We start from the raw sequence: 21,158 nt of genomic DNA on the forward strand, positions 1-21,158 counted from the left end.
TGGGATTGATCAACCCGGGAATTGGGACTCTGTAGATGTAATGCATAGTTCTACTTCTGAACCTTTTTTTTTCTTCGATATTTTAAAGGCGTCCCCATCTCGTGTGACTCTGACCTTACCTAGCGTGAACCACTTTTGGAAGCCCGACGCAAGCGGTGATGGCCTAGGTTGGGGGCGGAGGGAGAAAACGCAGGCATTCATCCATCCATTCATCCATCCTCTTCTCCCTTTTGCCAATCTAACAACGTACCCCAACCACGCTTCCGAGGCCTGGGGTTCGGGCGCTCGTATTAACTCCCTGCGTCACGGGTGGGATGCCCGCTCGCTCCCCTACGTTCGCTGTAGTGCCCGTCAAAGGGGCGTGGTAATGGCGCAAGAAGAAAAAGAAACAAAAAAAAATTTAAAAAAAAATTACGAGGGGGGGGGATGGCTCACGCCAGCGAGCTGGACTTGGAACCGAGAGCTCTGCGATTCCCTTGTCAAAGACGCTGGACAAGGGAAAAAGGCGTTCTACGGTGGTTGACGTGGGTAGTAGTAGTATCGATTGGTGTGTGAATAATTGGTATCCTAAAATATGCAACTCCGACCCCAATCCAACCCCGTCCAAAAAGCCATTACCCCCTCTGTTCCGTTTCCCAACTCCAATCAATGAAAACCCGACAGATGCGTCATTACTTCACCTCCACACTGCCCCTTCCGCTGCCAACCAAGATATCCTGCGTGTCGTCGATCCACGCAGAGTAGTCCTCGTCGTCATCCGCCACGTTCGCGGGGACGGCCTCAATGGCCTGGTCGCCCTCCTCAGACTTGCTGCGGCGCTGTGGAAGAGGTGGTGGCATCCGACTGTCTTCCTTGCCCCCCTCGCGATTGTTGTCCTCTTTGTGCCTAGAGTCTTGTGTCTGCGAGATGCCCGTGATCCCTTCGTCGTCAGATGCCTCCTCGGCCCACGGCTGGACGTACGCGGACGGAAACATGTTCTCGGCCAGCGGAGTCGAGGGCTCCGAGTCGAGAGGCGCCTCAACGACCAGCAAGCTGTCCCCGCCACTTTCATCCGTGTTCTTGTGCGTGTCAGTGTGGCGCCGCGACGGCAAGGGCGGGGGCGGCACGGGTCTGCGCTCAGGTTTGCTTTCCGCTGACGCGGTTGGCTGCGGACGTTCGGAGAGATTCGGTGGGGGCATGACTTTCCGCTTCGGCACGGGGATCGTCGTGACCTTGGACCCCCGCTCGGGAGGCGGAAGCGGTGTACCCGGGGGCGGCAAGGGCCGACCTCTTCCCATGGGTTGGTTCAGGTCCAGCTGAGACGCCTGTTCTGCCCCGTTGCCGTTCTTAGCGTCCTTGTGTTTCTGAATTGCGTTCCAGCCCCACTGCCTGGCAGTGACTGCAGCATTCGCAACAGCCGAGAGAGTGGTACGTTTCGTCTCGCCGTTTGCCGAGGTGGTCGAGTTCGTGCTCCCCGTGTTCTCTCGTCGGAACAGACCCTTCGAGACGGAGCCCGTAGTACTCTTGACAGAGCCTCTTGAAGACGACGTTGGCGAGCTCGGGTCAATGGACTCACTGATGCGCATCGACTCGGCCGAGGAAGCTGCACTTCGCCGCCCCTCGGCCACCGGCGTGCGATCTGCCTCATTTTCGTTATCCGTGGCCTCACGGGAAGACACGGAAGATTGACTCGGGGCTTTGGCAAGCAGCGTGGGCCTGGTTGGTGCCTCGGAGGGAGTCGTCGCCGGTGTTGACCTTGCGGACAGTGCCGCCATCATGCTCGAAGCATGGTCGGGCGGCGATGACGAGGGTTTGAATACATCCGCATGGGCTATATCGGTGCCGACCACAGGGTTGGCTGGACTCGAAATCGACGGCGATCTGAACGGCTTAGGAACAGGTGACGCCGACGACGCTGACGTGGGGGGGCCCATGGCGTCGATGCTCGTAGAAGAGCCGTTGAGAGGGCTGTTAGATCCCTTGCCCTGGATCTTCCTGCCGAACAACCCGGCGGGCGGAGAGTTCTCGACGATGGGCATGCTGTGGCTCTTCTCCAACGGTCTCGTCTCACTGGACAGATCTCCAGTCTCATCCAAACGATCGACACTTTCCACATCTCCGTCTCCTGCAATGTTGGTCTCCTCACTGCTCGAACCAACAACCGCATCGTCGTCCTCCCAAATGCCGCCTCGCCACTTCTTGTGTTCTGTGTTGAAGAACGGCATATCGTCCCAGAACGGCTGCACTAATGTCTCGGCAACAACCTCCTTGATTCTGTTCTCGATCTGTCGTAAGATGATGGTGTATGTGATCTGTCGAGCGCTCACAATCGGCTCGATTGCCATCTCCATCTTCGGCATGCTCTGAAAAGAGAGCCAGACTCTGTTGCTCGGCGGGGGTTTGATCTTGAACAGCATATGCCCCTCTAGCTTCTTAAGGACAACTGCAAGGACAATATCGACCTCGCGGACCTTGAAGCGCGCTCCAAGGTCAATACGAACCGTAGCAGCAACCTCGATGCGAAAGTTGCCCGTGTATCGAATATCGGCTTCCATCACGCACTCTCCTTCGACGTTCAAGTCCCTATGGCGTGGGTTCGTAATGATAGGTGCAGACTCGCCAGTCTCGATTCTGCGGATGGCAATGTTGGTGAGAAAAGACGGCCGCTTGACACGGGCAATTTTCTTTGTGAGCTTCTCACGGATAAAATGCTCTAGATCAGTCGTCTTGTAGATCCCCAGAAACATCCGGCCGACCATGGCATTGAGCCACCTCGTGGACAGATGCTCCTCGGACGAGTGCAGCTTCTGGACCAGTGCAATGATGTTCTTGACCTCAAACTGCTTCGGCCTCGGGGCTTTTCTCTCAGCACCAAAGGTCTGCTCCTGATTGCGGAGCATGGCAAAGTAAAAGTCCTCTTTGGCCGAGCAGTTTTCCGAGAAGAGGTAAAATGGCTTGGAAAGCTGGCTATCTGGACCGATCTCGGCACCGTCCGTCCTCCGCGACAGACACAACGCATTCCTCTTGATGTACAGCTCGCCCTCGGGGGTGACGTCTCCGCCGGAGTATATACTGATGTCGTGGTGCAAGAGCGAGACTACGTGTCGGACCTCAAGTTGTTCGTCATCGTCAAAGAGCATCAGGTGACCATGCCTGCGGGCGCGTCAGTCAGCGTGAGCAGATATATACACGAAGTGAACAAAGCATGCATACCTCAGCACAACATAAAATACGTTGCCAGCGTTCTTGGGGCGCTGGCTCAGCCCGTTCCTGTTGTCCAAGGGCCCCGGAGTTGACTTGCGTTCAAAAATGCTCTTGTACATGGTCTGGTAGACGCTCTGGCTCGGCGCGGCGACGGTTGTGGACCCGGTCGGGGTGGCTCGCTCGATAGGCTTCGCGTTGATTCCCATGGGCGTGTACTCTCTGCAGACGGCGAAGTAGCCCGCGGCGACGTCGTTCTCCTGGGCGGACCGCTTCGTCGTTGTATTTGTCGCCCCCTCGTCCTTGGCCATGGCTTTCTCGGCCTCGAGGGCCGTCAGGTCGTCGCCGGGCTGGACGATGGAGTCCGGACCGTCGTCGACAAGGTCGCAGGTTGTGTCAGCATCCTGTCGGTAAGGGAGGGTCAAATAGGCGTGGGCGAGGACGACAAAGACAACCAAGGGCAGAAAGGTCAAGCCTCCCAGGAGGTAGGTGAAGATAAATCCCGTCCAGCCCCCCATGACGCTTCACCAGGATTAGTCCGTTGCCCTTTCCTCACTATCTCAGTCGTCACTTTCTCGGTCTCGCGCGGGCACTGGTGAAGTGCTGCTAGCGGATGGGTAGCAGGACGACGAGGGGATTGGGCGAGATCATCGGCGCTTGATTGTTGCCGGGTGGAAGAGACGAGAGGGGGCGAGCAAACGAGGGAAGCTCTTGTTTCAAGATCACAAGCAAGCAAACGCTGCTTTCCCCCTTTCCTTTTTGCTGCTTTGTTACACTTTGGCGAGGCGGATAGCAGATCCGCGGAACTGGATCTTGACCCGAGTCTGGATCGAGGATGGGTGGCGTGGGAATGGGCCAGCCAAGGGAACTGAAAAAAAGTCACTTTGCGGTCTGGGGCGTTCAGTCAGCAGTTCGCACCCGTCATGTGAGGGCGACTGAGCCTTATGACAGCTGTCCGCAACAGGCGAGACAAGAGAGAGAGAGAGAGAGAGACAAGTAGTTCCGTTCAGGGCGTAGCAGTTGCTAGCAGCAATAGCGGCAGCGGCTGAGCAAAGAGGTAAACTTTTGGAGGAACACTGTAAATTTAAACCATGAGGTGGCCTGAGGGAGAGAGGGGAACGTTCTCGAGTGCCATGGTGGTGTACTAAGGTATGTACACGTACTACGTAATAGTATGTGGGTGTACCTGTCTGTTGCTGGTGTGGGGGGGAGGAGCACTCCAAAGCCTCCAAAAGGTACCGGGTGACCCGCAGACCGCTGTTCGCTCGGCCTTTGTAGGAACCGGTTGAGCCGATGATGGGGGCATCCCTGCTTTTGGTGTAGGGATCCTTCTACCCCGCGAGAAACAGATGTATCGGGGACCCCGGCGACAGGTACGTACGTGAGGTCACCAAGAGCTCATTTCGCCATGTCTGCTTACTTCCCCCAAATCTCATCGCGATGCACAATGTCATCAAACTTCTGGGGGGGGAGAAGAAAAAGACACAAAGTCTTTAGTGCGTCTAATAGATTCTACTGAGGTACGGATACAAGGCGGGCCCTCTTGAGGTCTCACAGGTACACAATAGTGACCATACACAGTGGAAAACAACACCGTAAAGGTACCATGCTCGGTACTCAACACATTAATAGATTCTACACTAAAATGGGATCCTTATTATGTGTCAAATGCTTGTCTGACCCCAAAAGAAGCCCGAGAGCCACTACCGCCTACTCAAATAATTGGATCGTGGCATCATATACACATCCTAAACTACATCATTACAATACTACAAAGCAATCTTAACCAAGAGGCATTGCCCACCACCACCGCGACCACCGTTCCCGAGGTATCATCCAGTCCATCTACCCGTCTGTACACGCATTGAATGCCAATATCTAACCTCGCATGAAAAAATCTAAACATGAATATAAAAAGCAACACCACGACACTTCACCACTCCAGCGCGGCTCTTGCCGCCTTGACAACCAATTCTTCAATGACCGGCTCTAAGGCACCCTTTTCCATCTTGAGCCGCTCGCCCTGTTTGACCCGCGAGTAAAATACGGGACAGTCTTTACTATCGCAAGGGACCTCATCCACCGCAGGTATTGCCGAACAGCTGCGGCAGATCCTGACCACGTCCATGTACTTCCTCTCCTCCTGATGCAACCGCATCTGGAGGTGATACAGCGACGAAGGCGCATCATGTTGGCACTTGGAGCACATGACGCCCTCGACTTGCATCTTGACGTTGCACGAGATGCACGAGGCCGACTTCAGATATGATTCCAGCGTCTTCTTGTTGAGCCCCCGGCCGAGCGCCTGGTCGACCCGGCGGATACGCTGGACCTTGGGCATCTCGTCGTACCATTGCCGCACGTTGGCGCCCACGAGATTGAATATTCTCTCTAGCGGCGGGATCAGGTTCTTGGAGATGTAATACTCGGCGTCCAGCTGGGAGTGCGAGTCCTTGAGCAGATCTTCCGGTGCCACGCAGCGGTCAATCAGTCGCGCCCCCGGAGCCCCTGTGATTACGACGTAGGGCACTCGTTCTCCGTACTGTGGCTCTGCCCGCGCATCCTCAAGCATCTTCTTCGTGCTGATAAGTGCTCCCGGTGGCGGTGGGCCCTTATCGCTATAAGTCCCCAGCTTGACCTCTCTCGCAAAGCAAAAGTCCTGTACCGAAACAGACCCTCGCATGATCTTCTCACACTGCTTCTGGAAATACGACTTGACTTCGCTGAGGTTCGCCGTTTCGAAGAGGATCCTGAGGGCCTTCTCCTCAATCTTCTGCTCGGCTGGAGTCCCGTCCCGCCTGACAGTTTCAATGCCTTTGGCATCAAAGTCAGGCTTGACTTGGTCTCGGCTCTCGTACTTGTAGCCAACATATCGCTTCTTGGCCAGAAGGACGCAAGGATGGTAGACCTTTTCAAACTTGAGCTTGATCGGCCTTGGATTCATGTCCGTAATGGCTTTGACTATTTCATCGCCAATGTCAAAGGCTTGATCCTTGGTGCGGCCCTTGAGATAGACAAATAGACTGTCTGTGTCACCGTAAACCACCTCGGCGCCCCACCGGTCCTGCGAGTGGATATATGCGATGGCCCGCTCCAACGTCTCTCGGCCCGTTTGAACGATGCTGTCGGCGATTTCCGAGCATGGCATGCGGCCAGAGAAAGACGCCGAAGTGTACCCATAGGTGACGTTCGCAAGAAGCTTCAAAGCCAGTTGTCTATTGTTGAGCAGCTGCTGTAGCGTTTTGTCGTCTTTGTCTTGCTTCATCCCACTCTTGACCATCACTCGCGTCTCCAGGATCTCGCCTAGCATCTTGGCAAGAAGAGACTTGCGAATCTCGGGCTTCACAAACATCATTCCGTTGGGTGTGATGTTGATGTGGTCCTTTAGCAACTCAAGAAGACGTCTGTGCCTCTGGTACTCGGTGAAGCCCATCTTGTTCATCCCCCGCCAGTTGACAATCCTGCCAAGAAACGTTGAGTAACAAAGGTTGTAAGCAATCATGACGCTAGGGTATAGGCTCTGAAAGTCGAGAACCAGGAGTGGGCTGTTGTAAAAGTCACTTTGAGGTTCCATGACTAGCGGAAGACACTCAAGTGCATTCTGGCCCCCAACTTGCTTCCTGCTGGGGGAGACAAGCATGAAGTTTTCCGGCTTAGCAATCCTGAACATGATGGATTCAACCTTGAACTGAGAGCCACGCGAGAAGACGGAGAAGAAATCCACTCCCAACAGTCTTGCCTGTTCACTGGTTCTGGGAATGAGCTCATTTGACTCCAATATCTGGATGTCGGTCTTTGTTCGCCCAAGGTAGTAACGTAACAGCTTGTCAAGATCCCGTTGCTTGCTACTGTTATACCACTCCGTCAAGGTCTTCCAGGAGTAGTGGGGTATGCGCCGGTGTAGAACATGCCATACGACGTTTTCCATGGTGTACTGAAGCAAATTCAGTTCTCCTCTCATGCACCGCCAGATATTGATCATGTGTCTGCCGGTTACACGAACGGTCGAGGTTGTGTTGAAGCCCCATCGGTCGTTTTCCTTACCTATACGACCGTGAGAGTTGCTCTTCATACGAGAGAACTCATCGCAGAGGTCGTAATCGTACTTCACACGAGCTCTTTCGATGAGATAGCCCCATGAGCTTCCATGGACCTCGTATCCTGTTAGGATGTCGGGGTCATGGCGCCTAACAATCTCCACAATTCGGACCATTAGATCAAGCTCAGAAGACTCTTCGACTACCTCTGCAGGTGTGTATCGACGTATCCTCGCGGCGAGACCCCCATCTGGTGATAAGACAACAACTCCAGCAAGAATTCCGCTTGCCGCTTCCTGACTGTCGCTGACGGTGCTGTCTGCTTTGATGGACCAAAATATACACTGAACTTCATCCTCGTCAGGATTGGGCACAAACTTGCCCCGTGTGTTGACGTGAATCTCCAGGGCCATGGTGCTCATGTATTGTGCTTCGTGCTTGACGCTGGTTGACTTTTTCTTCGGTGGGTATTTGAAACCATGCCTGTTTTTTGGAGTTGGCCCATCAATCTGGGAGAGGTATTGTCTTGTCGCTTGAGGTGTGCCCATGATCTTTCTAGCAGCAGTATTGCGTTTTCGCTGCACGGCATGCTTCCTGTTCCACCAATCCTGAACTTCTTTGAAAGATGGCGGCGGCTGTGCCATCTCCCAGCTCCGATATGAGCACATCTTCCCCTGCGTGGAATAGAGAGAATCTGCCTTAGGCTTATCGATTGACACATCTTTTTTATGGTCCTTGCTGGCTGCGGACGTGCCAGTCGGATCAAAGTTGGTCAGGTATGGCAGAGTGTCGCTCTCGAGACGAAACTCTCGGCCGGCATACTCTCTGGGTCGAGCAGGGACATCCTTCTCTTCGCTATAATATGCGTCTTGGTATATCACGTCTGGGATTTGAAGGTAACTCATCGTGGATATAAGTTCTTTCGGGGCAGGAGGCAGTGAGCCAAACACAAATTGTCGTTTGGGCGAGAATGTTCCGAGAGCTGTCTGGACACGGCTCAACATCGTCTCTGTTCTAACCGAATATGTTGGCGGTGATGTTATTCGGACTTTCTTGGTCGAAACTGGTGTCATCGGGTTGTTGGTTGTTGTGTCTTTTGCAGTCGAGTGGAAGGAGACATGCTCTTGTGAGCCTGTTTCGGCGTGTTGCGAAGTTTGGGGTTGACTCAATTGGCTTAGTCGAAGCTTGGTGTTTGGATCTTCCTGGCTTTTCACCACTGGGAAGGTCAGCTCCCGATTTTTTATGGACTTTGTTCTCGTGTTCTGTGAAAACCTTGGCGGCTCTTGAGAGTTGGGTGGCAACACTGCGACTTGTTGCTTCTCAATAATCGGTCCAGCATTCAAGACACTTTTGACGAGGGCTCGGGGCGCAGGTGTTACGACACTAATCGGCCCTGACAACACGCTCTTGGTCCGTTTAGCCGAGGGAAGCGTTGCATCCGGTGACGAGCTTCGTTTCGCTGATGCCGGCCGCGGGAGACTTGAACAAGTCTCTCCTTTCAATCTGGACACGAGCCCTTCCTCTTGGGCCGTGTCAAGAATATTGTCCCAAACTGGTACGATTGGTGGGTGGCCAATTTTCAGCCTGCTAGTATAGACGCCCTCATACTGAGGAAGCGGGACGTTGGATTGCAATTTGTGAATCGTTTTGTTGGCAAGCAACCCTTCCTCCTCGGTAGGATTCGTGGACTCCCCATTCGCAGGAATATCTCCTCGTTTTTCCGATGAACGCTTCTTAGGATCGACGGCACGTTTTATTGGACCGCCCTTCTGCAACTTCCGTTCTTCCATCTGAATAAGAGCTTCTTCGTCAGAATCGACGGGATATGAATCCAAGTTGTCGGCGCCTAGATCAAGAACGCCCTGCTCGTCAACATCTATGCTGCTTGCAAGATTGTTGATGGTTGATCCATGGTTCAAGGGCAAACCGAGGGCTGGCAGAAGATTTGTAGGATAAAGGTCCTCAACGGATTGGAATGCTGTCTTGACCGTGGACTCTAGTGGCGTTTGCTTGACGAATGTCTCAAACTTTGGCTCTGATTGATCTTCTGAGTCTTTCTCTGACTCGATAAGCTTGACGACTTCATCTTTGTACTCTGCTTCATGGATCCACCCTTTTGATTGCGAGTCGCGTGCATTGGCAGACATGGAAATCAAGACTTCCGCTGGGAATGGGCTGCTGCCGGGATCAGCGTTGGGCATTTTCAGTTTCCGGCGACGAGTCTCGTCTTTCCAGAGTCCAGCCATACTGTAGACCAGTTTCGCGTCTGATGGAAGCGGCTTGACACGCTCAACAAAATCATGATGAAGGCGACGCTCTTTTACCATGTGTCGGTTCATGATGTTCTGGACGCATATATCAACCTCAACCGAGCAATGGCTGACCCTGGGCAAACTCAGATCATCGAGGACCCGGGCTGGGGGGATTGTTCGGTCATGCCATACATGTTGGGAATTGCCTTCTTCCTCAAAGGATGGGACAGGAGCTCTGAAGTAGACATCAGACACATCCAGGTAGCCACAGCCGTACAAATTGTAGTCAGTCATAAACTGCAACAGGTACTGAAGATGAGCTTCGTAGGGCTGAAATTTCTTCTTCAAAATGACGCCTTGCTGGAGCAGGTCGGCCAATCTTGTCATGACGATAGGGTTGAACATGTAGATTTTGAGGAAGAATCGGTAGCCCACGTGAAAGCCATAGAATGGGACTCCCTTAACGAGGGTTATGCGAGCGACAAACTTGGCGTTTTCTCCGTGCTGGTCACGTCGGTAGCTAACAGCCAGGGCATGGTCAATGGACAAATGAAGACGGTAGATGTACGCTCCGACTTATTTTGGTCAGCAAAGCCTTGGCCTTTAGTAAGATCCACTTACCCTCTTCAGGCTCCAGACTGCCTTGGTAGTCGACGTAAAGGTAAGGGAAGGCGCCGTGAATATGAGCGCAGACTTTTTGTCCAGTCTCTGTAGAACCGAACACCCTCACAACCGGGACCTTCGGGCCCCTCTTCGCTTGCGCAGGGCCGACATCGTTTCTCAGCTGTGGATCATAATGCGTCGGAGTTGCTTGATAGTGATCGATACAGTTCAGTCTGACTCGGAACAAGTCCATGATGAATGCCGACGAGATTCATGGACACCCAGATAGCGGTATTGAGGAGAATTTCATGATAATCAAGAATAAGAACCAAATTGTCGTATGCTGGGACCGTTTGTGCCAATTAGCAGCGGGTGCTACGACGCGACAGGGTCGTGTTATTGCAGGAACCAAGCGCGTGCAGGCTCCCATGTCTACGCCCAGGATCCGCGAGGTCACGTGGTTTTGTGAATTCGATAAGATAAGAGCCATGCTAGAGAGTACTCATATGGCGAGCATCTTGGCTAAACCAGAAACAACTAGACAGGCACCAGCTTTGACGACTTCCTCAATATTGTTGCTGCTTAGTTTTCATACATAAACCATACAATAAATGGTATATATCGAATGAACAACTTATAGAGCATGGAGAAAATCCAGCAACAATTTTAAGCCTGGTTTCACTTGACACGGAAGCTTTCGGGCAATATGGTGATTACGTAATGAATGTATGGCTTTGCGCTCAGCACCCAAACTCAAAATCCCCCCCGAGATGCGCCCCCTCGACTTTCACTGAGCAACAAATCTCGAAAATCAGCAGCAGCGATTCGTCAAAATGCCACCGCCGCCTCCCCGAAAACCCGATCCGAAGGCTTCCGCCGCCTCGAAAGAGGAAAACATATACATTCCCTCGTTTATCAGTAAACGACCTTTCTATGCAGGCGAGGAAGGCGATGATCAGACAGACTACCTCGAACATCAACGTCTGCAGAAGAAGAAAGATGAGCAGTCGCAATGGTACGACCGTGGCCGAAAGGCGGGCCCCGCAGCCACGAAATATCGTAAAGGGGCATGCGAAAACTGCGGTGCCATGACGCACAAGGCTAAGGATTGCCTGAGCCGACCACGTGCGAAAGGCGCAAAGTGGACTGGCAAGGATATCCAGGCGGATGAGGTCGTCCAGGATGTCAAACTGGGCTGGGATGCCAAGCGTGATCGTTGGAATGGATACGATCCTAAGGAATATCGTAACGTCGTCGAGGAGTTCAACCAGATGGAACAGCTGAGGAAGGCTGCCCTAGCCAAGGACGGAGCGGAAGATGAGCACGACGACGGTGACAAGTACGCCGAAGAGAACGACATGAGCAAGCATCAAAGTACAGCCACTCGCCAGCTCAGAATACGAGAAGACACAGCCAAGTACCTGGTCAACCTCGATCTCGAGTCAGCCAAGTACGATCCGAAGACGAGATCCCTGGTCGATGCTGGCGCAACCGCAGACAAGGCGGCGGATCTTTTCGCGGAGGAGGGCTTCCTGCGAGCTTCGGGCGACGCGAGCGAGTTCGAGAAGGCACAAAGGTACGCCTGGGAAGCCCAGGAAAAGAGTGGCGATACCACAAAGCATTTGCAAGCAAACCCCACAGCCGGAGAATTTTACAGGAAGAAGGAGAAGGAAGAGGCCGAAAAGAAGCGGGCCGAGCAGGAGAGGAAGCTCAAGGAGATGTACGGTGACAACTCGCAGTACACGATGCCCGAGGAGATGAAGAACCTCATCACCGAGTCCGAGAAGTACGTTGAGTACGACGAACGGGGTCTCATCAAGGGCGCGCCCAAGGTGATCGCCAAGTCAAAGTACCCCGAGGACATCTATATACATAACCACACATCCGTCTGGGGAAGCTGGTGGTCCAATTTCAAGTGGGGCTATGAGTGTTGTCACTCCGTGGTGAAGAATAGCTACTGCACTGGTGAGGAAGGCAAGCAGGCCTGGGAAGCATCTGAAAGACAGCGGACCGGTGCCATCTTGGTTCAACAGGAAAAAACAACGGATGCCCCCGAGGCTGACAAGCCAGACGATGAGTTCCTGGTAAAGAAGTCTGCGAGTAAGCGCACAGCGGAAGAAATGATGGGGGGCGTCACGGAGGAAGAGATGGAAGAGTACAGGAGGAAACGGACAGCTGCAAACGATCCGATGGCGAAGTTCCTAGGCAAGGATGAATTGGTTTGAGGGTAGACTACTTAGGTTATTTGCATTCGACAAACATGATACCCATTTCCCTGTCAAGTTCGCGTGCTGGCATGCAAGAGCCGATGTTGATTTGTGTGCCCTGAACGACAAGCAAAGACTTTTATAACATTCATTCGTGGTATCCGTATTTGATGCAATCATTCCATTTTGCCTCTGGTGAACGCCGTGACTATGAACACCCCAATTTCCGTGGTTGGTTATGATTTCCAGCCATTCTTCTCCCAGAGTTTTTTTGTGTGACCAATCCTTAGCATAAATGGCGATGCATTTACTCCTCATCCTCCTCCTCGTCACCACCGTCGGCCTTCTCAGCGGCCTTGGCCTTCTTTCTGCGGACACGGCCAGGACGGCCACCGCCGAAGGGAGAGGTGAGGGCGAAGTCAATGTGCTTCTGGGAGTCGAGACGGACGATGAACGAGGGGACGTTGACGATCTGCTTGCCGACGCGGATGTGTCTCTGGCGGATGAGGACACGAGCGTGGTGGATGGACTTGGCAAGGCCGAGCTTGTAGACGCAGGTCTGGAGGCGGCGCTCAAGGAAGTCCTCAACCTTAAGGGCAAGGACGTAATCGAGCTTCATGCGGGACTCGTCAAGGACACCGACACGCACGAGACGGCGAATGAGGGCATTTCCCTCGAAGAGGCGCTTGGGGTCCTTCTCGTCAAGGGTCAAGAGCTGACTGCGTGGTGTTAGCAGAAATAATGGACCACAAACAGCGAATGCAGCCGTCGACGTACCGGGCAGCACGACGGATCTTGGAGAGGGTAAGCTGGACACGCCAGACCTCACGCTTGTTGCGGAGACCGTACTCGCCAACGAGCTTCAACTCGGAGTCCCTATCATCGTATCGAAGTCAGTTGTTGAATTCACGACGTAAACAGAGCAAGCTCTAGTTCAGTGGCCGGAGAATACTGACAGACGGGCGGCCTCGAAGGGGCGACGGGGGACCTTGGAGGTCTTGGAGTAGGTGAGACTGTTGCGCCAGCTGTTAGAATAATGTGGTTCTCAATTGCGACATGCGCATGAGGACTGAGATCGATTGTTACTCACGGCGCCATCTTGCCGACTCGTCGATATCCTTCGGGATTTGTTGGTTGACGAAGATCAAAAAGAAGATCGAGAAGTTCTTTCGATATTTCCCAAGGTCAAACAAACCACTGACAAAAATTACCCTGTGGGGAGCGAGCGAGGGCTGACTAGCGGGTCGGCTTAGTGGGTCCTTTCCCACATTCGCCTAGGTATCACGTGCAGTGCCCTTTCCCACCGACCAGGCGATGCAAAAAATCGCCATCTGAGTCAGCAATAAGCACACGAAATTCCTGGGCCGTTTTTGCCTTTGCTTGTCTGGAACTTCCGTGATCTTTCCAAGACCCGACAACACTATCACCAAATTCCGCCCTTCACGACAACCACACCGGCAAAATGGGTCACCCAGCGGGTCTTCGCGCGGGAACGCGCGTACGTACTGCCCTGCCTTGAGATATTATTGCATTGCGGCCGGATTGCTGACGGTTTTGGCGTTGCAGTATGCGTTCAGCAGAAACTTCCGTGAGAAGGGTATGATCAAGCTCTCCACGTACCTCCGCGAGTACCGGGTTGGCGACATTGTCGACATCAAGGCCAATGGTGCCGTTCAGAAGGGGTAAGCGAATTCCCGACCCTCGAAACAACCGTTATGCGACAAGGACATCTCGGAGATGGTTCTTTTTTTCCGCTTGGAGGGAGCGTTGGCATGCGCGCACACAAATGGCTGACATATTGGAATTGCAGTATGCCTCACAAGGTCTACCACGGCAAGACCGGTGTCATCTACAACGTCACCAAGTCCGCTGTCGGCATCATCATCTACAAGAAGGTGAAGCACCGCTACATCGAGAAGCGCATCAACATCCGCGTCGAGCACATCTCGCCCTCCCGTTCGAGAGATGACTTCCTGCGCCGCGTCAAGGAGAACGCTGCGCTGAAGAAGCAGGCCCAGGCCGAGGGCAAGGCCCTCCAGCTCAAGCGTCTCCCCCTCATGCCCCGTGAGGCCCGCACCGTCGACTTCAAGGAGAACAAGCCCGAGACTGTCACCCCTCTCCCTTACGAGACGACGATTTAGAGTGTCTTTTGGGGGGGTTGGCGGTTCTTCTTTTGCATGGGGTGTTTACGTGAGGAACGAAAAGGATTTCTAGCATGGAAAGGCATCACATCACGTTTTCGGCAACGTCCATAGGGAATGGAAACAAAAAAAAACCAATGGCACATCGTCGTTCACACCTACATGAGGGGATGTCACTTGTGCGACCCGTTGGCCACTACGCGATTGTGCCGCGATCGTGCCGCGACGCTTCATGGTTGTAAGCCTGAGCTAGGGACACGTTGCGGGTTCCGGTGTCTAGGTGTTGTGTGTTCGTGGGAATCACGGCCATTCCGAATGAGTACGAAAGCCAGGCGAATAGTTTGCCCATCGGGCCCTCATGATACCCTCAGTCGAATGAAGAACAAGACATTGTAAAATGCTTCAACTGTTTTATTAAGCTATGACCGTCCACTAGGTACCTATGCCGAGGCTATGTTCGGGCGAAAAACATAGGAAATTGATGTGCAATATTCGTCTCACTGTACAAATTGTCCTAGTATTGGCCCCTCATCTGCTTTTTCATCTCAGGCGACCGGCTAGATCATGCAAAAAAGCTGCACATCTTCTGCCGATGATCAGTGTGAGATAACCTTGGGCGAATGCGCTGAACATTCGACGCCAGCGTCTGCAATTCGTAGGGCCCTCGATTGGCATTAGCCGTATTCTTCGTATGAGTCCTAGCGACTAACACGAGCTTGTCGGTTCGCACCCTGACACACGCAGTTGCGTTTCCACGAATGCGTTCCAGAAGCACACCCCTTATGTTTTACTTTGGCTTGATACCCGCCAATCATTTGCACTTGTCATTGGGGTGCTTCATTGACTGCTCGCCATCGTCTCTCAAACGTGGAAATCTCCTATTAGATCGAGCGCAGCAATCGGGTATTGAGAGCAGGCGCAGGGGCCTTTTGGGGCCAACTCTGGCTGCTGAACCCCACCATTATCGTCATCAGATCAGACGTCGGCCTGGAGCTTTGGGTGCTTGGCCGCCGCTGGGGCGCTGCTGGAAGGCACGCTGACACTGCCGCCTCCGCCGGATTAGCATTATTCCATGCTTTTCATGCCTAATCCGCCCCAAACTAAGCCGAATCGCAAACGACGACGTCTTGGCGCACTCCCCCGGAGCTTGCGCAAGTTGCAGAACCCAGCCACACTCGAGCTTCTCCAGACATTTTAGGAGCTTGGTCAACGCTGACGACTCTTTCCGCCTCTTCCACTTGGCACGGAAGTCCCATTCTATCTTCTCTTTGTTAAATTCAACAGTACATTCACTCATTTCCCCGAAACACCCTCCTTGCTTCCCAGTGATACTCGGGCAGCTTTCCGTGCACGTGAAGCTCTCACCTCAACCCGCGGGGAGACTTCATTTCCTCGAACCATCAGAAACCCTCCCCCAATAACCGCCATCCACCTCCGACAACACCCAGCGACCCCGCGTAGAGAATCTCGCCAAAATGGCCGCCGTGCCTGACACCAGGCACACCAAGTCCGTTTTCCCCTGCCTATTAGATATGGCGGTTCATGCTGGATGCTCAAGTCTCTGCGACAGTGCACTGACACTTTTCAAGGACCGATCAGGAGTTGGCGATCAACATCAGGAAGGCAACGAACCCCGACGAGACCGCGCCGAAACGAAAACATGTCCGTAGTTGTATCGTGTACACCTGGGACCACCGGTCCTCCCAGGCCTTTTGGACGGGGATGAAGGTGTAAGTGTGGCGCCCCTGCAAGTGGGAGGGCTTCCGCTAACAAGGACGCAATGCAGCCAGCCGATTCTCGCCGACGAGGTCCAGACGTTCAAGGCCTTGATCACGGTTCACAAAGTTCTTCAGGAAGGACACCCTAACACTCTGAGGGAGGCCATGGCGCAGAGGGGCTGGATCGATAGCTTGAACCGCGGCATGGGCGGAGAAGGAGTTCGAGGATACAGCCCCCTGATCCGAGAATATGTCTACTACCTCCTGGCGAAACTCTCCTTCCATCAGCAGCATCCCGAGTTCAACGGGACGTTCGAGTACGAGGAGTATCTGAGCTTGAAAGCCATTAACGATCCCAACGAGGGCTACGAGACAATCACCGACCTGATGACGCTGCAAGATAAGATTGAGCAGTTCCAGAAGTTGATCTTCTCCCACTTCCGTCACGTCGGCAACAACGAGTGTCGGATTTCCTCCTTGGTCCCCCTTGTGCAGGAGAGCTACGGTATCTACAAGTTCATTACAAGCATGCTGCGTGCCATGCACTCAAGTAGGCGCCCACAGCCCCCTGGACTGATGGCAAAGACCAGCTCTGCTAACTTGACCCAGCTACTGGCGATGTCGAAGTGCTCTCGCCTCTGCGTGAGAGATACGATGCACAGCACTACCGCCTTGTCAAATTCTACTACGAGTGCTCAAACTTGCGCTACCTGACCAGCTTGATTACCATTCCGAAGTTGCCACAGGATCCTCCCAATCTTTTGTCGGAAGACGATGAGGCGCCTGCGTTGCCGGCTCGGCCAAAGCAGGAAATTGAGAGACGCCCGACCCCACCTCCTGAACCAAAATCCCAAGAGCCCGACGACATCTCCGAGTTCTGGAAGAACGAGCTGGAGCGCCAGAACCGGGAGTACGAGGAGCAGCAGAGGGTGCTCGAGGAACAGCAACGGAACCAGATGATGATGCAGCAACAGGCGCAAGAGCAGGCTCAAAGGGAGTTTGAGGAGCAGCAACGCAGACTGGCGGAGCAGCAGCGACGTGAGCAGGAGGCCTTGATGCAGCAACAGTTGCAATACCAGACTCAGGGCCGACTCGCGGAGCTCGAACAGGAGAACTTCAACGCCAGAGCCCAGTACGAGCGGGATCAGCTGATGCTTCAACAATACGACCAGAGGGTGAAGGCATTGGAGGGAGAGCTGTCTCAGATCCAGGGACACTTTGGCCAACAAATTACGAGCAAAGACGACCAAATTAGAGCTCTTCAGGAGCAGGTCAACACGTGGCGCACGAAATATGAGGCCCTCGCGAAACTCTACTCTCAGCTCCGCCACGAGCACTTGGATCTGCTGCAGAAGTTCAAGTCTGTACAGCTGAAGGCTGCCTCTGCCCAAGAAGCCATTGAACGCCGGGAGAAGCTAGAACGTGAGATCAAGACGAAGAACCTCGAGCTTGCGGACATGATCAGAGAAAGGGATCGTGCCCTTCACGACAAGGATCGTCTGGCAGGGGCAAACAAGGATGAGGTTGAGAAGCTCAAGCGCGAGCTGCGCATGGCCCTCGACCGGGCTGACAACATTGAGAGGAGCAAAGGAAACGAGCTCTCAACGATGCTGTCCAAGTACAACCGCGAGATGGCTGACCTCGAGGAGGCTCTGCGTCTCAAGTCCCGAGCTCTGGACGATGCCCAGGCGAAGCTTAGGGATGGCAGCTCGGACCTAGAGCAGCTCCTCCGCGACAAGGAAGAGGAGTTGGAGGTGTACAAGGCGGGCATGGATCAGACCCTTATTGAGCTCAACGAGCTTAAGCTGAACCAGGGCGACACGGACACCGTCATCGACGGACAGATAGATGCCTTGATCATGGCCAACCTCGACAAGATTAACGACATCATTGACTCCGTGTTGCAGTCGGGTGTGCAGAGAGTAGACGACGCGCTCTATGAGTTGGACTCCACGATGCAAGCCGGAAACCAGAACGCCTCGCCATCATACGTCTTATCTCAAATCGAGAAGGCATCCTCGAGCGCAATGGAGTTTGCCACCGCCTTCAACAACTTCATTGCCGATGGCCCCAACGCCACGCATGCGGAGTTGATCAAGGCCATCAACGTTTTCGCGGGTGCCATTGCTGATGTCTGCAGCAACGCAAAGGGTATCACTCGCCTGGCGACCGACGAGAAAAAGAGCGACGCCTTGATGAACGGCACCCGGCAGTCTGCTGCGTCCACCGTCAAGTTCTTCCGCGGCCTCCAGAGCTTCCGTTTGGAGGGCATGGATCCCATCCAGAAGACCGACGTCGTCATCAACAGCAACAACGACGTGCAGATGAACTTGCAGAAACTCAACAAGCTTGTCGAGACCTTTGCGCCGAACATGGGCAAGCTCGCTGGCAAGGGCGACTTGGGAGACATTGTCGACCAGGAACTTAGCAAGGCTGCCGATGCTATTGCTGCTGCTGCTGCTCGTCTGGCCAAGCTCAAGAACAAGCCGCGCGACGGCTACTCTACCTACGAGCTCAAGGTGCACGACGGCATTCTCGACGCAGCCATGGCCATCACCAACGCCATTGCACAGCTGATCAAGGCTGCCACCGTGACCCAGCAAGAGATTGTGCAGGCAGGGCGTGGCTCGTCCTCGAGGACGGCCTTCTACAAGAAGAACAATAGGTGGACTGAGGGTCTCATCTCAGCTGCGAAGGCAGTCGCTGGATCGACTAACACCCTGATCGAGACCGCGGACGGCGTCTTGTCGAACCGAAACAGCCCTGAGCAACTCATTGTGGCATCTAACGACGTTGCAGCATCCACCGCCCAGCTCGTCGCCGCCAGCAGAGTCAAGGCGGGCTTCATGTCCAAGAGCCAGGAGAACCTCGAGCAGGCCAGCAAGGCCGTCGGCGCTGCCTGCAGAGCGCTCGTGCGCCAAGTGCAGAGCATGATCAAAGACCGCAACGCAGACGACGAGTCGGTCGACTATTCGAAACTCGGGGCCCACGAGTTCAAGGTCCGGGAAATGGAACAACAGGTACGTGATTTCTGCTTGTGTGGTTCAACTGAGTGTCTCAAGACGCTTCCGTCGCAGCCGCCCTGTTCTTGGCAATTGGTTCTTGCCTTCCGGGCAGTAGGGGGGAAATATGCTAATGTTTGCCGCGCTACTTTGTTTAGGTCGAGATCCTACAGCTGGAGAACGCCCTCTCGGCGGCAAGGCACCGGCTAGGGGAGATGCGCAAGATCTCCTACCAGGAGGAGTAGACGTGGCCTACGCTCGTCATCGTTTGGAGTTGGGCCCCGTGGGAGGAAAAGAGACGGGCAGAGCTCGTTGGATTGTGGAGCCGATTTATCGCATTTCGGTGTTCGGTCGTTTATTCTCTCCTTCAAGGAGGCGTTTATTTACTTACCTTTCTCCAAGGGATCTCCCCCTTACTATTGCGGACTGAGGGATACATCGCGGGCTGGTGGCGGGCTGGTGGCGGGGTGTCTTGTCATTGTGACTTTATAGTTTTTTTCTTTCGACTTTATTGACATGCGTGAGCATTTGCGTTATCCCACTGAAATCAATAAACGGGAAAGCGGCTTTGGTCCTGGCACTGCCCCGGTGTCTATCAGGTCCCCGTCCCCTTGGCTTTCACAGTTTGACAGTGCTGGTGTCATGGCCGGGATGAGGAATCCCGGGATTTGAGATTGCGAGTAGTCTAATCTGTAGGCCCGGCCAACAAGCAAGGCCCGTACTACATGAATGACGAGGAAACGCCTGTCCAAACGCCTTGACACGGCTGGACTTTGGCGGATACCACTGTTGAACCACAAGGCGGGATGTGGAAGACAAGACGGCGCGGCACTCGGACACCAGCTTCCTTCCCCGGGGTTCTTGAGGCGGCGTCTGAGAGACTCCAGGTTGGGGAAACCGATATGAACCTGAAAAGCAGTACTCTACTGGGCTCCCCCTCAAGTATTTTTCGTGTAAGCCGAGTGCTCACGCAGCGCCAGCACCTCTGGGATGCTTTGAGCCACGGTTATCCCCCCTCAAACCCGGCGGGATCCTTACAAAGGCGTGGGTGCCATCCAGGGAGACACTTTGCGTCACTACCTCCCGGTAATGGAGACCTTATCGCGAACTACGACCCCGCCCCTCTTTTCGGCCCGTTCTTAATAAGATGCTGCCCGTTCTCAACATGGGGTCCACCGCCGGGCCGTTTTGCTTTCATTACTCGGGCAAATCTTTATGCTATTTTCCCTGGACTCGCTAAAGATGTCCAAATTGGACGAAGGGAGGAGGGTGGCAATATGCCCAGGCGATTCTTTTAGCGCCGGGCACGGAGGCGGAGAGAGACTTGGTGCTCCGGGGCCATCCATGGTTACGTTCTGGCCCCCTTAAGCTCTGTTGATTCTAGACTGACAGGTCATCGCCAGTCTCGTGTAGGATCCCAGGCCCGTCTCCATCGCCCTCCGTTTGTTGCATGGCCCCCGACTGGTCTTTGTGTATCTGGTCTTCTCAGCGTCTGGGAAAGATGCATGCCCGTGCAAGGATAGGTCCGAGCATCAATGCAAGCAGCGGGCTGTGGCAATTATCGTTGTTGCGATGTCGCCACGACTTCGTTGACAGGGTACTGTTCCTGGCACTGTGGATTGGGCCAGTCCGGTGAATAACCCCGGTGCTAAAGCGTGCGGGCGGCAAAGCATGACACTTGTCTTGTCGCGGAGCCTCTGCGGCCGGCGATCTGCGATCGACTGCCGGGTTCTTTGTGAAGAATGCCTGTTTTTATTGAATTTATATTGGCTATGACTCCTGAATCTTTCTCGCAAGTTTGTCTGCTTTCTCGAGACACCAAAAGTAGCCGCCGTTATCGTCCAGAGAGGACAGTTTGCCCAGCTTTATGACATGGTCTCGTGCCAACGCCTTCGTCTCCTCCCCAACCTCCCCACCAAGTTTTACCCCTTCGACCCTGGTCTCTTAACCCTACTCGGAGAGCAGAGTGTTATTTGGTCCTGAAGTTGAGTCAGGTGAGGGGGTCGGTCATGAGTTTG

The 21,158-nt window shown here is 54.0% G+C and overlaps 6 protein-coding genes across 6 annotated transcripts; 3 read left to right on the forward strand and 3 right to left on the reverse strand.

Annotated features, from left to right (window-relative positions):
* Positions 1-510: 510 nt before the first annotated feature.
* Positions 511-4,176, reverse strand: LY79DRAFT_632115 (uncharacterized protein). The gene is made up of 2 exons (XM_060562190.1): positions 3,193-4,176; positions 511-3,132 (listed from the first exon to the last, which is right to left on the reverse strand). The coding sequence occupies exons 1-2, from the start codon at positions 3,696-3,698 to the stop codon at positions 672-674; spliced, it is 2,967 nt and encodes a 988-aa protein (XP_060414270.1). The 5' UTR covers positions 3,699-4,176; the 3' UTR covers positions 511-671.
* A 937-nt stretch (positions 4,177-5,113) lies between these two features.
* LY79DRAFT_515386 (DNA polymerase family B) lies at positions 5,114-10,325 on the reverse strand (the record flags this gene model as incomplete). Its single annotated transcript, XM_060554708.1, has 2 exons — positions 5,114-10,044; positions 10,091-10,325. 2 exons carry the CDS (start codon positions 10,323-10,325, stop codon positions 5,114-5,116), a joined length of 5,166 nt encoding a protein of 1,721 aa, XP_060414271.1.
* Positions 10,326-10,646: 321 nt separating this feature from the next.
* On the forward strand, positions 10,647-12,297 carry LY79DRAFT_632120 (pre-mRNA-splicing factor SLU7; the record flags this gene model as incomplete). Its single annotated transcript, XM_060562191.1, has 1 exon — positions 10,647-12,297. Exon 1 carries the CDS (start codon positions 10,906-10,908, stop codon positions 12,295-12,297), a length of 1,392 nt encoding a protein of 463 aa, XP_060414272.1. The 5' UTR covers positions 10,647-10,905.
* On the reverse strand, positions 12,257-13,486 carry LY79DRAFT_554053 (40S ribosomal protein S9). Its single transcript, XM_060557829.1, has 4 exons — positions 13,370-13,486; positions 13,236-13,292; positions 13,057-13,155; positions 12,257-12,998 (listed from the first exon to the last, which is right to left on the reverse strand). Exons 1-4 carry the CDS (start codon positions 13,375-13,377, stop codon positions 12,587-12,589), a joined length of 576 nt encoding a protein of 191 aa, XP_060414273.1. The 5' UTR covers positions 13,378-13,486; the 3' UTR covers positions 12,257-12,586.
* A 255-nt stretch (positions 13,487-13,741) lies between these two features.
* Positions 13,742-14,420, forward strand: LY79DRAFT_515465 (ribosomal protein L21e; the record flags this gene model as incomplete). Its single annotated transcript, XM_060554716.1, has 3 exons — positions 13,742-13,777; positions 13,846-13,961; positions 14,090-14,420. 3 exons carry the CDS (start codon positions 13,742-13,744, stop codon positions 14,418-14,420), a joined length of 483 nt encoding a protein of 160 aa, XP_060414274.1.
* A 1,123-nt stretch (positions 14,421-15,543) lies between these two features.
* On the forward strand, positions 15,544-19,761 carry LY79DRAFT_554056 (ANTH domain-containing protein). The gene is made up of 5 exons (XM_060557830.1): positions 15,544-15,927; positions 16,010-16,150; positions 16,207-16,688; positions 16,748-19,158; positions 19,299-19,761. The coding sequence occupies exons 1-5, from the start codon at positions 15,896-15,898 to the stop codon at positions 19,383-19,385; spliced, it is 3,153 nt and encodes a 1,050-aa protein (XP_060414275.1). The 5' UTR covers positions 15,544-15,895; the 3' UTR covers positions 19,386-19,761.
* The last annotated feature ends 1,397 nt before the right edge of the window (positions 19,762-21,158 follow it).

The sequence above is a fragment of the Colletotrichum navitas genome (assembly GCF_030913465.1).
Source record: "Colletotrichum navitas strain CBS 125086 chromosome Unknown LY79scaffold_29, whole genome shotgun sequence".
NCBI classification, from domain to species: Eukaryota; Fungi; Ascomycota; class Sordariomycetes; order Glomerellales; family Glomerellaceae; genus Colletotrichum; species Colletotrichum navitas.